The sequence below is a fragment of the Condylura cristata genome, unplaced genomic scaffold (assembly GCF_000260355.1).
Source record: "Condylura cristata isolate star-nosed mole 26May11 unplaced genomic scaffold, ConCri1.0 scaffold00006, whole genome shotgun sequence".
In the NCBI taxonomy this organism is placed as follows: domain Eukaryota; kingdom Metazoa; phylum Chordata; class Mammalia; order Eulipotyphla; family Talpidae; genus Condylura; species Condylura cristata.
The window spans coordinates 19,585,098-19,599,250 of NW_004567107.1; the positions used below are offsets into that span (position 1 = coordinate 19,585,098).

The following is a 14,153-nucleotide window of genomic DNA, read 5'->3' on the forward strand; positions in this document are numbered from 1 at the left end:
GGGCAGGTGGGGATTGAACTCATGCGGAAGTGGCTTAAGCTTCTTAGTGCAGTGCTTTAACCCGCTGTGCCACCAGGGAGGGCCACATATATGTATTTTTTAAAAAGACTTATTTATTTATGCATACAGAACTGGGGTACAGATCAGAGATGCAGGGGTGTTGAGAGTCAGAGTGGGGAGCAGAACAAGCAGATTGACGAAGTACACTGCTGAGGGGAGCAACAGGGAGAGTGAGCTAGGAGAGGTCTGCTGCACCATGTGGGTCACCTCTGGGGCCAGGGATCGAACTCCCACTGAAGTGGCTGTGGCCAGTGGCCAGTTTCCAGTGCTTTACATTAACCTGTTGTGCCACCAGGGAGGGCCCTACATATATATATTTACAATAAATGTATTCATATTATATTACTTAAAAAAGTTAAAAGCAGAAGGAGAACAGTAGCTTTATATATATTATATTGTATACAGTACAATATATACAATGTATCATACATGATATATATTATTGTACTATATATCATACAATGTATATATTATACATACACTATATGCGATATACAATGTAGATATAACAGACAGTACAAATATGCATATGTAAACATATATATATGTATACTTACTAATATATATGCCAATATATTTACTAATAACTCATGTAGATATTATTTCATGCATATTATATATGACAATTTATAGATGCAAATTTATATTATATTTACATATAATATAAAGGGCTGTATATAAAATTACTGCTCTCCTTATTCCACTTTTTCATTTTTTAATGAAGCCTGACCAAATGAACCTGGTTGTAAATAGTTACTGCCACATGGAGAAGTGGTTGTAAATAGCACAACCCAAGAGAATGCAAATTCAGATTATTTGGTTGGTCTACATATTTTATTCCTTAAAACAGTTCATCTGAACCAGATGGGTCAAGAGTCTTGGGAAAGTTCTTGGTTTTCTCCACTTGACAGACACCAAGATTCCAAGTTGTGTTGAGAACTGAGTTACATGGCTCCTCCTCTCTCTGGATGCCTCCGCGCCAACCAGTGTGTGCAGGAGGCCAATATGCTTCAGGCAGCTCCAAGGAACAGACACTTCAGCTCAGCGCCCAGGAGCCAGCATGCAGCCTCTGGCACTCTTTGAAAGTCCTTCCCACAGGCCAAATCATTTACCCAACTCCCACTGGTAAAGTGCTTCTGACAAGCTGATGTCTATGGGAAAACCTCACCAGGACGGTGTCCCAACTGAATAATTCACAAGATACACAAGTTAGAAAGAGTAGCTCACACCCCAAAGCCTCATACTCCATGGACTTCAGGTGCATTTTCCCAGAGATATAAAAATAATGACAGAAAAAAATCCTACATAGCTCATCTCCCCGTCCAGCTCCCACACCTGGTGGAGCCTGGGGCACCTGCAGGCTTCAGTAGTTCTACTCTATTAAGTCAGTTCCTCAGATCCCAACATTCAGGAAACAGCAGACTTGGTCACAGTTCCAGAGGGTATGAGTTGGTGGAAAAATGGAAAGACTCATGTTCTGGGTAGTTCTGACAAGCACATAAGGGAAGTTAAATAAAGGAGACAGGAGAATTGTAGGTCACTAAAAAGTATAAAAGTAGAATTCTGAATGCCTTAGCTGAGGGAACCAGTGCAGGAAGTTGCTTTCTAGAAGAATCTCTGGCAGTGCAGCTGGGTCTCCTGAGCCCCTTGGTGTTTTGTAGAAGTTCCTCTGAGGTTGTCAAAACTTAGAAGACTGTGGGCTGCTGTTGAGTCTGGCTCCTGAGAGTGACCAGGAAGATCACAGAAAAGCCCCCAAAGCCCTCCCTGCTGCCTTTGTTAATCATTCTTCCTTCCTCTCCAGCTGAGATCTGATGAGCTACCTGTGGACATCCCCCATCATATGCAAAGCAGAGAAGAGCAGAAAAGAGAGAAGGCAGCATTTTGTCAGTGACAAGATGCAAGTTTAATTCTGAAGTGAACTTTAGTGAGTGCACCATATGGCCTTGAGCAAATGGCTTAATTCTGCTACTCTAAATCCTCATCTGATGCCTGTTTTTTAGGGTCATCATGAGAATTACAGAAGATGATGACTACAATGTACTGAGAACGGAGCCGGGTAGGTAAGGGATGCGAGCAGTGACTGTAATAAGATGGAACAGCAGCGGAGACCACAGAGCGCCTGAATACATGACCCGAGGTCACTGCTTAGCTGATGTATGGCAATTTCAGGGCATCTCCTGAGAAACCTAACATATCTTGAACTTGTTCCTCAGGGCATCTTCAAGATAATAACTTTATTTTAGTTGGGAATTCTCTTTAGTGCCTACAAGAATTTTCTGCATTTCCATTAGAAAGTGTCAGTAATTTAGAAATTTCTTTTCAAAATAAAACCTATTAGAAGCCTAAATCTGTAGCAGCTGTCTGTTAGTAGCATGAATCAGTAAGAATGAGGGTGTATTATTTTGGCTTTGGCCGACGCTTTCATTTTGTCTTGATTAGATTAAAGTAAAACTGAACACACAACCATTTCAAGAATGTGTTTTCATGTGTGGGCATACGACTTCTATAATTTCATTCATTAGATTTCAAACTCAGAATTTGTGCAGTGTCAAAACCAACTCACCAGCATGGGCTTTGAGGATATGTGTTTTCAGCCGGCTGTTATAGGAGGACTTGAAGGAGCAGAGTTTGCATCGGAATGGTTTGTGATGTCCGTGATGGGTTTGCATGTGGCGATCCAAACTTGATGTAGAAGGGGGAGAAACACAATGGAATACAACATGATTAAAAATTGTACACAATATTTTCTTATTGCCCTTTCATAGGAATCACATTTCTAAGCCAGGAGTCATTCTGTTACTTTCCAAAGATGGATGTTTACCCCAAAAAAGGCTTTTCTTTGGTAAGGGTTATTGTACCTACCCGAAAAGGGGGAGGAAACTAAATGAAGAGATGGAGAATCTACCTGGTTAAAAGACATGGTAGTGGAAACAAGTCCTGGTAGATTTTTATTTCGCCCTCTCTAGAAGCACTAATAATTGGACAATATATTAAAAAAAAAAAAATCAAAACATTATTGAATTCAAGTTTTCTGCCGAGTCAGTGAGAAGTGCCTATCAAATTCTCTTAACTATGTTCCTTAACATATTTTAAGAAAAAGAATTCGAGAAAATTTGTTTAATAAAAACTGGCTTTCTTTTAAAATCTCATTCTGCTTTAACTGTGAATACTCCAATGAAGAGGGAAGGTTTCCAAGTGTTGAAATTACTTGCAGTGCTCTGACTTATTCCCAATGTCTTTGTAAATATGGAGGCACAGGGCGGGTGTGTTTAAAAAGTCATGTGATCAAAAGGCTGGCATTCCCTTTAATAAACATGGCCAAGTCTGCCATACATCTGTCTTCCAGAAGCAACATCTAAGGAAGTTATTTAATTATAACAAACTCAAAGTATTTTATAATTACTAGTCTAAAAAAAAATGATAAATCCACCAAACAAGGTGTGGGAAGAAGTTCTAATTTGTATTAGCACCCAGAGAACTAGATTCCAGTCTAAATGACTCATATGGGAATGGTACTGCTTACCATTTAAACATGGAAAGCTCTCTTGAGTTCCAAAGTAGTATTTTCAATTATCTCTGGACATCTCCCTCTGGATGTCCTTTAGCTATCCTAAACTCAACTAGCCCTAACAAGCCTATAGCTACTTTTTCAACAAAACAAATTTTCTTCACACCTTTGTTTCTGTAAAGAGCACTATTATTCTTTCAGTAGTCAACCAACTAGAAAACGCAGGTGCCACTTGTACTCTGCTTTGTCCCTCCAGCCCCTGCATTAAGTCCATTTTTCTAAGTCCTATAGATTCTAGTTCCCTCAATCATTCCCAAAATTCCATCCCGACTTCTTGGATCACCTTCTATTTCCTAATTGGTCTCCCCACCCCCCTCACACACACACACACACACTCAAAAGGACAATCTATGGAGTCAGACTGCTTGGATCTAATCATAGCTATTTTGAAATGCTGTATGACCTTAAGCAAGTTACAAAACAAAATTATTCTATCATTATGACATCATTTATGATTTTTTTATTCATAAATAGAAACACTAACATGGTCAAACCACATAGGTATGAGAAGATGAAATAATATGGGAAGGAGCTTAACATAGTGCCTGACATATAGTGAGACTCCAGAAATGTCAGCAATTATGAAGACTTCACATATTTCAAAGTATTCTTTTATCAATGTGTTTGTTTCACAAAGACTCCAACATGATCTCTACTCAAGTATTCAGACTTGACTTTCCACTGTTCCTTTACATCTTACTTAAATATTGTCAAACTGCACTATCTGCTAGATTCCCAATAAGCCTCACACTCTCTTCCTCAGGTTCTTATCCCTTCATCTTTTCTTCTATATCATATTTCCAAACCATTCAAGCCCATCTTCCATCTCAAGACTTAATTCCAAAAACACCCTAGTGAATAAACATCCCAGGTTCTTTCAAAGTAGATGCAACATTTCCTTTTGAAAACCATAGCATTTTATTGATATATAGGTATATACAATAAAACATCATGCACATACATACTGATATATCAATTAAATATCTAATATATAAACACTTAAAGCTGTGAATTATTTTGCTTCCTAAACTCCCATAGATGGCTGATCGTGTTCTATTCATCTTTATAGCCCCCCCTAAGCATCCACCACAGTGCCTAGCATGGGGTGTAATCATTTACTCAATGATTGATTGAGTTTCCACTGTGGGTCAGAAAACGTGACCAATGCTCTTCAATAAACACGTATTGACTTGGTAAGACCGCCACAAATTTTAAGTGGATCTGATGGCAAAGATTAGATATTAGGCCGGGTATGATAATAGTCTATAACCTATCCTAACCTCTAAAGAAGCATTGCCTTCCCCTGCCTTTCAACAACCACTAACTAGCACTTTTATCTTTGATAAGAAACAAATAACCCATCATTTCTTTTCAATTATCATAAAAATAAACAGTATGTCAGTCTTATAGTCACCTTCATCCAAGACTGTCAGAACACATCATTGAACATTTGTCTCTTATAAAGTTGAAAGGGAAAGACAACAAAAATTGATTTTAGAGCCATCTCTCTGCCTACTACCCTGGAAAGCATTCCACAGTACCCCAAACTTGTAATCTCAAGGCTCTGATGGACAACAGGAAACTTCCTTTCCTTAAGCTCCCTCTAAACTTCTTTATCGTGCCAGGTCTTTTTAGGAATACAAAGCAAGGATCTTTATTCACACAATTAACAGTTCTAATTTTACTGTCTTAGCTATTTTGCTTCCCAAATGGAATTTCACTTCCTCAAAGGATGATTAGGTTCTGGATAAATGTTTGACAGATGCACCCATCAACCTGTCCACTCCCTGGTCTTCCCTTGTGTAAATCATAGCAACACCTTCCAGGCTGTCATTTAAAAAATGCCCACATTTGCCAAGTTTAACATCAACCAAACAGTTTCCTATCTTGCCCCCTGGACAAATGAGGTGACTGAGGCTCAAAGTAATGAAACAGCAGGTATGAGCCATGTGTGGGGCCTCTGGACTCCTCCAAGTTCCTGTTCTAGTGAGCTTTCCTTCTACTATTCCACCTCTTCCCGGTTACCACTTGCAACCACTCCATAGCACTTACTTGTGCCTGAAAGCAGAAACAAAGGAGCAATACTGGCAGCTGTACTTGTCCTCGCGGGTAAACATGGCCAGGGCCAGATGGCTCCTCTCATGAGAACGCAGCCCCTGCATGGACATCAGGACTCTGTCACATTGACTACAATGGTATCCCCCCGGCCGGGTTTCATCCTCCAACATTCCATCAAGCAAGCAGTGTTCACCATCCACCCGGTCCACCAGGGCGCCAGTGGTATCTTTGGCTGCTTCCGGTCCATCCAGAAACAAGTGGGAAGGGTCTTCAGCCTCCTGCTAAGAGAACCACACACACACACATGCCCCACCAACAAAATAAATATCCATCATCATTGCTCAGGCTTTCCTCCTCTCCCTTCATTCTCCCAAATTCATCCGCATTTCATTGTTAAAACTTCCTCCCCTGCCTCTCCAGCTCCCCCTAGAGGAAGGGCACAGGTGACTGCCATTCTTCATGCAAGGGTGATATGGGGGCAAGGGGTCCGGACAAAGGTTACAACTGCCTGGGAAATGTGAGAGAAAAGTTCACCTACTCTGAAGACAGTTCATCCACTTATCTTCCATCTTAAAAAGAAAATTCAAATTTGTGATCCTACCTGAACTGACATAAAGCAGGGTTAGGATTAAGGCTCAGAGAAAAAGAAAGGAAGAGAAAAAGCAGAGTGGTTTGGGCCTCTAGGAGCCTTGCACCATCATCTGGGAATGAAGGAGAGTGAAAGGTCTTGCCCTTTGCTGCCCTAACTCATCCCTACTTGGCAGGTGGTGACCTCACGCCTGGACTAAGAGACGATGTTCATTCAACTGAAAAAAGTAAGGAGCAGCCTTATTAGTTGCTCATGTTTTGAGGTGGCTCCTTGGTTTATGTACTGATTACACAGGAAGAGCCACTCACTCTCTCTTTCTCAGCCAAGCCAGGAAATAAGCCCCGGCCACAGTGCACCGGCTTAAAAGAGGCTGATGGAGGCTGCTGGGGGTTGGGGTGGTGGTGTAAAGCTCAGCTCAGCAGACCATGGGAGGGCTTCAGCCTTGGATGAAGAAAAAACAGAGGCTTTGCACCTTCATGCCACACTGGCAACACAGGACACGAGATCAGAAGGGCAGATGACAAAACATGTATTTATGTACCCAGAGAGAAAGAGCAGAGCCCGGAACTAACTTCTCTGCTCCCAAAACGTATACTTAGCAACACCCCAGAAGGCAGGCAGGGGGGCTCCGTTATTGGGACAGTGGCTGCTATTAGGATTATGACCTTCAAAATAGGTGTCCAAATACAGGTGGGGGGGAGGGGAGAGATAGTGACATATGGGAAAGGGGGTGGAGGAGACAAATCGGGTCAGCGGGCTCTCAGGGCCAACTGTGCCTTGAGGCTTTTGTTTCGGAACAATGTCTCTGACACTCCTAGGGAGGCCAGGGGGAGAAGCAAAGGGTGGGTTCTCCTGAGTGCGCAGCGCCATCAGCCAGATGTGGACATAAGAAGGGAGGCAGTGGGAGGAGCAGAAGACGAAGGGAACCGAAAGCACTTGATCCCTCAAGCGCTCAGGCACCTTTGAAGAGCACCAGCTAACGGCACTAAAGACGGAAGAGAAGGGTGACCCAAAGCCTCCTGTACCGAGAGGCCTGGATCTTCCGTTTCCACCAAACTATCGGCGCGGAAGGGAACCAGATCGAAATGCAACCGGGTCGAAACACGCAAGATGAGGAAGGTCCAACCTGCAAAGAAATCAAAACAAGGCAGCCCAATCCAAGCAGAACTCAGGAATGCCCCGGTTCTGGGACGCCCTTTCCTGAGCTGCTTGGAGCAAGGGGGTTAATGCGTACTTGGAATCGCTCACACACAAGACGGCTCATCCAGACCTCCCAGGGCTCACCTTCACGGCGGACACCGCAGGGACGCTGCCGTACTGGACGTGCTTTCGGAGGTGATTGCAGATGGCTCGGAGCGTCGGGTGCACTTCCACACAGAATTTACATTTGTAGCCCACCACCTTCCTCTCCTTGATCTTTGGCACCTCTTCTAAGTGACCAAAAGGCTGGTAAAATACAGTGGTAGCCATCAGTACTCCGAGCCCTCCCTCAATTGCCGGCATTTATTCTTGTAGTTTACTAGCAGATTTTATTTTAAAGCAGATTAGCAGGTTAAAAACCAAGGGAGAGATATGTGAGTATTTTTACAAAACGGATTCGTCAGTCGTGGCATACTGCCTACTACGCAGAGTCTCTGGAACCCAAACATGTTACAACTTGTGAGTAGAGAAGATGTCTCTGCAGAAGCCTCATCGTCACTGTCACCAAGTTATCTGGTTTTCAAACCAATTTCAACTACGCAGGTGAAACGTTGCATAGCTACGCCATTAATGAACTTCTTGACAAAACATCTACTCCTTGAGCTGTCGGGTTCCCGTAGCAGACTGCAGACCAAGACATGGCTGAGAAGTGCTAATGATACCACAAGGCGGCCCACACTGCCTTAGGGAAGAGAGCGAGCGTTGTCATGGAACTGGGCCTCAGATAAGGCTACTTGGCAGAAAGAAATGCAGAGAAACCACCCCAACCCTCCCCTGGGAGCCTCGGGAGGAGTGGAGGGAGGGAACAGGACCTTGGAGAAGGGCGAGCTTAGAATGGGGGATAATCAAGCTCGGAATGTCTAATTGACTTATTGAGCTCTCTGGCAAGCTAAGTCACTAGGAAGCCTGTAGCAGTTTGGCTGGCAACGAAGAAGCGCATGTGGGCACCAGTGATGAGAGGCCTCCTGGGGGAAGGGAAATCAAAACATATCCTTACCCTCTCTTGTTTGAAATCTGCAAAAGCACCATCTGCATATTTCTGCTTGCTCAAAAGCTGTTTCCTCCTCTCCTGACGTTTGGCACGCTTCTGGAATTCCTCATTGTGAATGTTCAAGTGTGAGGTCAGCTCCGCTGTGCTTTGCAGTTTGCTATCACAGTGCTTACACTGGTAGGCGGAGCTCTGCAAGCGGGGGCCGCTGCCCAGAATGACGAAGTCCCTCTTGAGGTCCCGGCTGTGGTGGTCAGTGTAGTGCATGCACAGCAGCTCCGCCGTGCTGAAGGACAGCTTGAAGCACTTGATGCAGCGGAATGGGAGCCACTCGATTTCCTGAGCTTCGCCCTCTACCTCGGCTTTCTCGAAGCTGCCTCTCTCTTCCTCTTCCATCAGCATCGGCTTCTCGTGCTCGTCGGCGTAGACCGCGGTGAAGTAACCCCCCAGCTTGCTGGCATGCTGCTTCTTTGGGAACACCCCGGGGTGGCGCTTCATGTAATGGGACACGATGCCTTTCTTGCTGAAGGACTGGAAGGAGCAGAGAGAGCACTTTTTCTTCTCCACTGCCCGCCGCAGCTCCTCGCTGAGCTGCGGGGAGTCGTCCTTGGGTGGGGACGGGATGATCACCTTGTTGGGCTTGTCGCTGATGGTCCTGGAGGCTGCCAGGCAGTGGGTGTAATAGGCATCGATGTCGTGGCGCTTCTGGTAGTGGGCGGCCAGCCCTTTGCGGATGGGGTTGGTGTAGGCACACAGGGCGCACTTGAAGAGGTTGTTCTTGCCTTCCGGCTGGGCTCGCACGTTGTTGTGCTTAATGCGGTAGTGCCTGGCGATCCCCTTCCTCGTGGAGCAGAAGTACTTGCAAAGCTGGCACCGGAACACAGTGTGGGAGACCAGGTGCGAGGTAGAGAAGTGAGAAGTGGACACGGGCTCCTCTCCCACCTCCTCCTCGGTAATGGAGACTTGGGAGGGGCTCACTTCAGTGGTTATCTCAGGCTCGAGGGACACTGGCAGCTTCGGAGGTGACTGGGAAAACACATCGAATTCAGGCTGATTATGATACTTCTCATAGTGGATTTTGAGTTTCTCCAAAGTGCCATGTGTGTAGGGACACAGTTTGCAGCGGTAGGCACCGTACCCTTGCTTGAAGATCCGGCTCGTCTCCTCCACGTCATTCTGGGTGATGTCGGCAGATTGTTCCACGTCGTGCACAAAGTCCTCAGCGGTCACCTTGATGGACGGGTGTCGCTTCTGGTAGTGGGTCAGGACGCCGTGGATGCGGGTGTTGATGTAGGGGCAATGTCTGCATTTGTAAACGGCGCCGGGGTTGATGTCGATGTCCTGGGCAAAGTCAGCAGCCTTCACTTTCATGCCAGGGTGCTTCTTCCCATAGTGGGTAAGAAGGCCATGCAAGTTGTTATACTCAGACTGGCACACCGTGCACTGGTAAGGGGTGGAGGATATGGCGGGGTTGGCTGAAGCTAGCTGGATGCTTTTCTCTGGGGAGAGTCTTGCATCCTCTGGGCACTCAGCTTCCTGCTCGGGGAGTGGAGTGGGCATATTGTTTTCACAACTCAGGGGGCCCACCAGGTCTTCAGATGGAGCCATGGGATTCTCAATGACATCCTTCTCCTTGATGATATCCAGCAGCACCGACTCATCACCGTTCATGGCCCAGGGGTGGAAAGCTTGGTAGTGATTGGTGATGTCCCAGATGGAGATGGCCTCAAAAACACAGTCTCTGCATCTGTAAGTTTTGGCTTCAGCTGGCATGGCGAGAGAAGGAGGAGAGGGGTCTGGCCCTGCCCAGAGCTTGGTAGCCATGTACGTGTAGTCGACATAATGCTCTGGGTGCCTCCTTTGGTAATGCAGGAGCAAGCCATTGGGCTCCGTGTGGGAATAGATGCACCACTCGCAGTGGTAGCCAGCCTCTATCAAACCATCTAGAAACGCCCATCGCATGATGGACGTGACCGTGGCCTTCAGGGCGGGGTGGTCTTTCTTGATATGCTTCCTCAGTGCATAGAAATAGGGAGAGGTATACGAGCACTGCCTACATTTGAGCGCCCGAAGCTTAGTCTTGTCCCGCTCCACATTCGAGGAGGGGACAAGCAGGCAACTGGCAGGCTTCTTCTGGTTCCGGTCACAGAGGCTTCGGATGGTGGCCGTGTGCTGCCGGATCACATCTGCGTTGGCCTTGAAGTCGCGGTGCTTCTTCTGATAATGGATGAGGACACCTTTGACGGTCCGGTTCCCGTAGTCACAGTGCTGGCAAAAGAACATCTCATTCTCCACAGGGAGGCCATCCCGCTCAGAGCTGCTCCGGTTCAGCGGCTGCATGGGGGCAGGTGGCCGGGGGGAGCCTGGGGGCCCCTCGGCCCCTCTCATCATTGCAGCTGTGGGAGGAGCCTGTCTGATATATTTGGCAGTAACCTTTATTTCTGGGTGTCTTTTCTGGTAGTGGACAAGCACTCCCACAACTGACCGATTGCTGTAGGAACAGTGTTTGCAGTAGTAAAGCTCAGTACTGAGGTCTGGTGGCGGGGGTGGTGGGGGGGGTGGGGAACCCATGTTGGACATTTTGGGAGACATTGGAGCACCCACCTCAAATGATAATTGAGAAAGGGCAGAGCCCCTGTCCACAGACACCATTCGCATGGTTTTCTGGATTCTAAAGTAGGAAGCCTTTTCTTCAGGGTGTTTCTTCTGATAGTGAACCAAGACAGAATGCATGTTGGGGCTCGCGAACGAGCAAACGTCACAATCATACACGACAACCGTGTTAACCGAGGGGTCCTTCTGATTTTCACATTCTGGAGTAAAGGTCTTTGAAGGAGTGCTTTTATTAAATGGAGAGGGCATACCACCACCACGAGCCACGGGCGTGGAAGTCGCCATGTTCTTAGGCGCTGAATTCAGAATCTCCCTCAAGGTCTGGGATTCTGTATTCAGCCCCTCCTGCTGCTCTACAACATAGCTTGAAAATATCATCGCGTTGTTTATCTTCACCGTGGGATGCATTCTTTGGTAGTGTGGCATTAGGCTTCTAACATTCGGGCTGGTGTAGGAACAAAACCGACACCGGTAGATCAGGTCCGAATGGTCAAAGTTGAGTACATTCATGGCTTCTGGGTGGTGTTCACCGTAATGCTGTTGCAGATCTTCGAAGTTTGTGTAATCGATGTAGCATTCCAGGCACCTGTACACTGCGCTGTGATCATTGGGGTCCAAGATGTACCGAAAGCTGAATTTAATGTACGGGTGCATACGCTGGTAGTGGGTGCTGACACTCCGAGCAGATTTGTTGTTAAAGTCACAGTGTTTGCAATAGTAAAGCCTTCCAGAGTCACCAAAGTCCGTATTTTCGTTGCTGTGCTCCGTTCCGTAGATGGGAGGCTGAGTGTTCAGCAGAGCAGTGCTGGAGACCTGGTGATCCTTCATGTTGGCTGAGGAGCCGTAATAATCCTCTTCGTCTTCAGAAAGGGTGAGCTCAATCTCAGCCCCATTGGTGGCGTTGTAGTCATGGGTGACGCTTCGGAAGTTGGGCTCTTTCGGGGGCTCACTGGCATCTCTCGCCCAAATCTGTTGGGCAGAAAAGGAGGTGGGCACCTCCAGGACTGGCTCTGTGGGTTCTTCTTCCCTGTCCAGCTCTACCTCTATCTCCACTTCGTTGTCTTCCTCTTCCTCCTCGTCATCTTCCACGTTGATCACCGCATCTTCCTGCTGCTTGGTTTGGTTGATCTTGCTCTGCAGGTTGCTCGCTATCTCATCGATCCTCGTTCTCTTCTTCACCGGTGACAGGTCGAGAGGAAAGTCGTTAGCGAGCTTCCGGGAGGCCTTCGCTACAAAGTTGTTTTTGGAGGACAACCCGAGAATTGAGGTCTGACTTTTCTTCACAGTGTTACTGGAAGAGGGGTGGCTGTCTGTCTCGCTTTCCAATGGCAGGCTCGAGGGCTGCCCCTCGAATTTTGGCAAGTTGTCACAGAAGGAGTGTTTATGCTGCTGATGGACTCTTAGCCCTTTCAGAGTCGTGGTGGAGTAATTACACATGGTGCATTTGTAGGGGTGCAGGGGCGGGGCTTGCACGGGGGGCTGCGGCTGCTGCGTCGGCGGCGGCTGGGGCTGTGGTGGCACCTGATGGGGGTGCTGCAGCGGCGGCGGCTGCGGCTGTGACGGAGGTGGTGGTGGCAGTGGCGGCGGCGGTGGCGGCGGCGGCTGCTGCTGCAAGGGATCCAGCATGACTCCTGACTTCCTGCCGTTGATGCTCGAGCTCTCGTAAGACAAGACACCTTCATTGAGCGAGGAAGAAATGCTCTCGCTCTGAGAATTCACAGCGTCCCAATCTGATGTTGTACCCGTGTGACACTGTTTGTGAGCCCCAAGTTTTAATGAGCTCTTGCAAGTAAACGGACATTCGTCACATTTGTAGACTGCTGTCTTTCCAGACAAGTGGATGTTCTCTATGTGCCGGGAGATGCTCCGGCGATGCATGGTGAGGAAGGGGCAGAAGGGGCATTGGAACCTATTCATGAATCTTCTAAACGGAATCCCCTTGGTCTCTAATAATTTGTTGCCATCTGAGCCCATCAGCTGCTCTGCAGACATGCCTGATGTCTGGTGATCCATAGCATTTAAACCATTCTCACTGTCTAGTTCATTTAACTCTTCATCAGAACTGGAGTCATTCAGCATGCTGTTCGTTTCCAGGTCAGCAGAGGAATTGGTCATGTCAGCCATTCCGTAACGGGATCTCTCGGCCAGGTTAACGAGGCCAGAATTATGAGGTGACTTCGGCTTCATCTGAGGGTAAGACATGGGTGAAAACTTGGAAGCTGAAGAATTGGGTCTCATGATGGAGTTACTGATGGAGCCCCTGTAGTTGGACACATTCGCGTTGGGTAGCTCCCGGCTTGCAGCATTCATGGACAGATAGGTGGAGTTAGAAGTGGGGCTGGGAGCATTCTTGTTCTGCACGTCAGGTAGGTTAGTCCCTTCTTGCTGCTGCCTGAGGCTGGACAGGATCTTGACCATGCTGCGGTGTTTCTTCATCATGTGGTCGCACCAGCGTTCTCGGCGGGGCGTCTGGTAGCTGCACCACTCGCAGCAGAAGTTACCTCGAGACTTGGTCAAGGGCTTGACCATGGATTCCAAGATGCTGCGTTCCACAACCTCTGCTGGCAGTTCCTTGCAAGGGTCCTGCAGGGACACGGGTGGGACCATGGGGTCTGGCATTGGAGCAGGGGCAGGTGGAGGAGCAGAGGTCTCCTTCAAATTGTTCTTGTGGTACATCTTCTGATGCTTAATTATTCTTGCCCTCCTTGGTGACTTGTATGTGCAAAACTGGCAAGAGAAGACCTTTCCAAATCCCTCATGCATCATGATATTATAATTTAAGGATCCTGGAACAGGGGGTCCCACCGAACTCCCTTCGGCTTGAGCTCCGTGGACCTTCCTGGTGTGTTCTATGAGGAGGTTTTTTGACCTGAAGTAGCGTACGCAGAACTTGCATTGAAAAAACTTGTTTGTTGGTTTGGGACTAGGGGCAATATGCTGACCATAATATCCTGGACTGTGGCCATAGTAACTTCCGGTCCCCAATGCAGTCGCATTTTGACCTAAAGAGAAAGCATATGGTGAGTGGGAAGAGAAAAGCAGAGCAAAAGAGAATTAAGAAATTCAATCATGCAAAT

At 47.1% G+C, this 14,153-nt stretch overlaps 1 protein-coding gene across 1 annotated transcript in view; it reads right to left on the reverse strand.

The window, feature by feature from the left end:
• The window catches only part of ZNF462 (zinc finger protein 462), a 127,466-nt gene that overhangs the window by 61,289 nt on the left and 52,024 nt on the right, over positions 1–14,153 (reverse strand). The window contains exons 3-6 of the mRNA XM_004677455.1: positions 8,473–14,078; positions 7,560–7,721; positions 5,681–5,784; positions 2,624–2,742 (exon numbers count right to left, since the gene is read on the reverse strand). Coding sequence (XP_004677512.1) covers positions 2,624–2,742; positions 5,681–5,784; positions 7,560–7,721; positions 8,473–14,078 — 5,991 coding nt within the window. The remainder of the gene's footprint in view (positions 1–2,623; positions 2,743–5,680; positions 5,785–7,559; positions 7,722–8,472; positions 14,079–14,153) is intronic.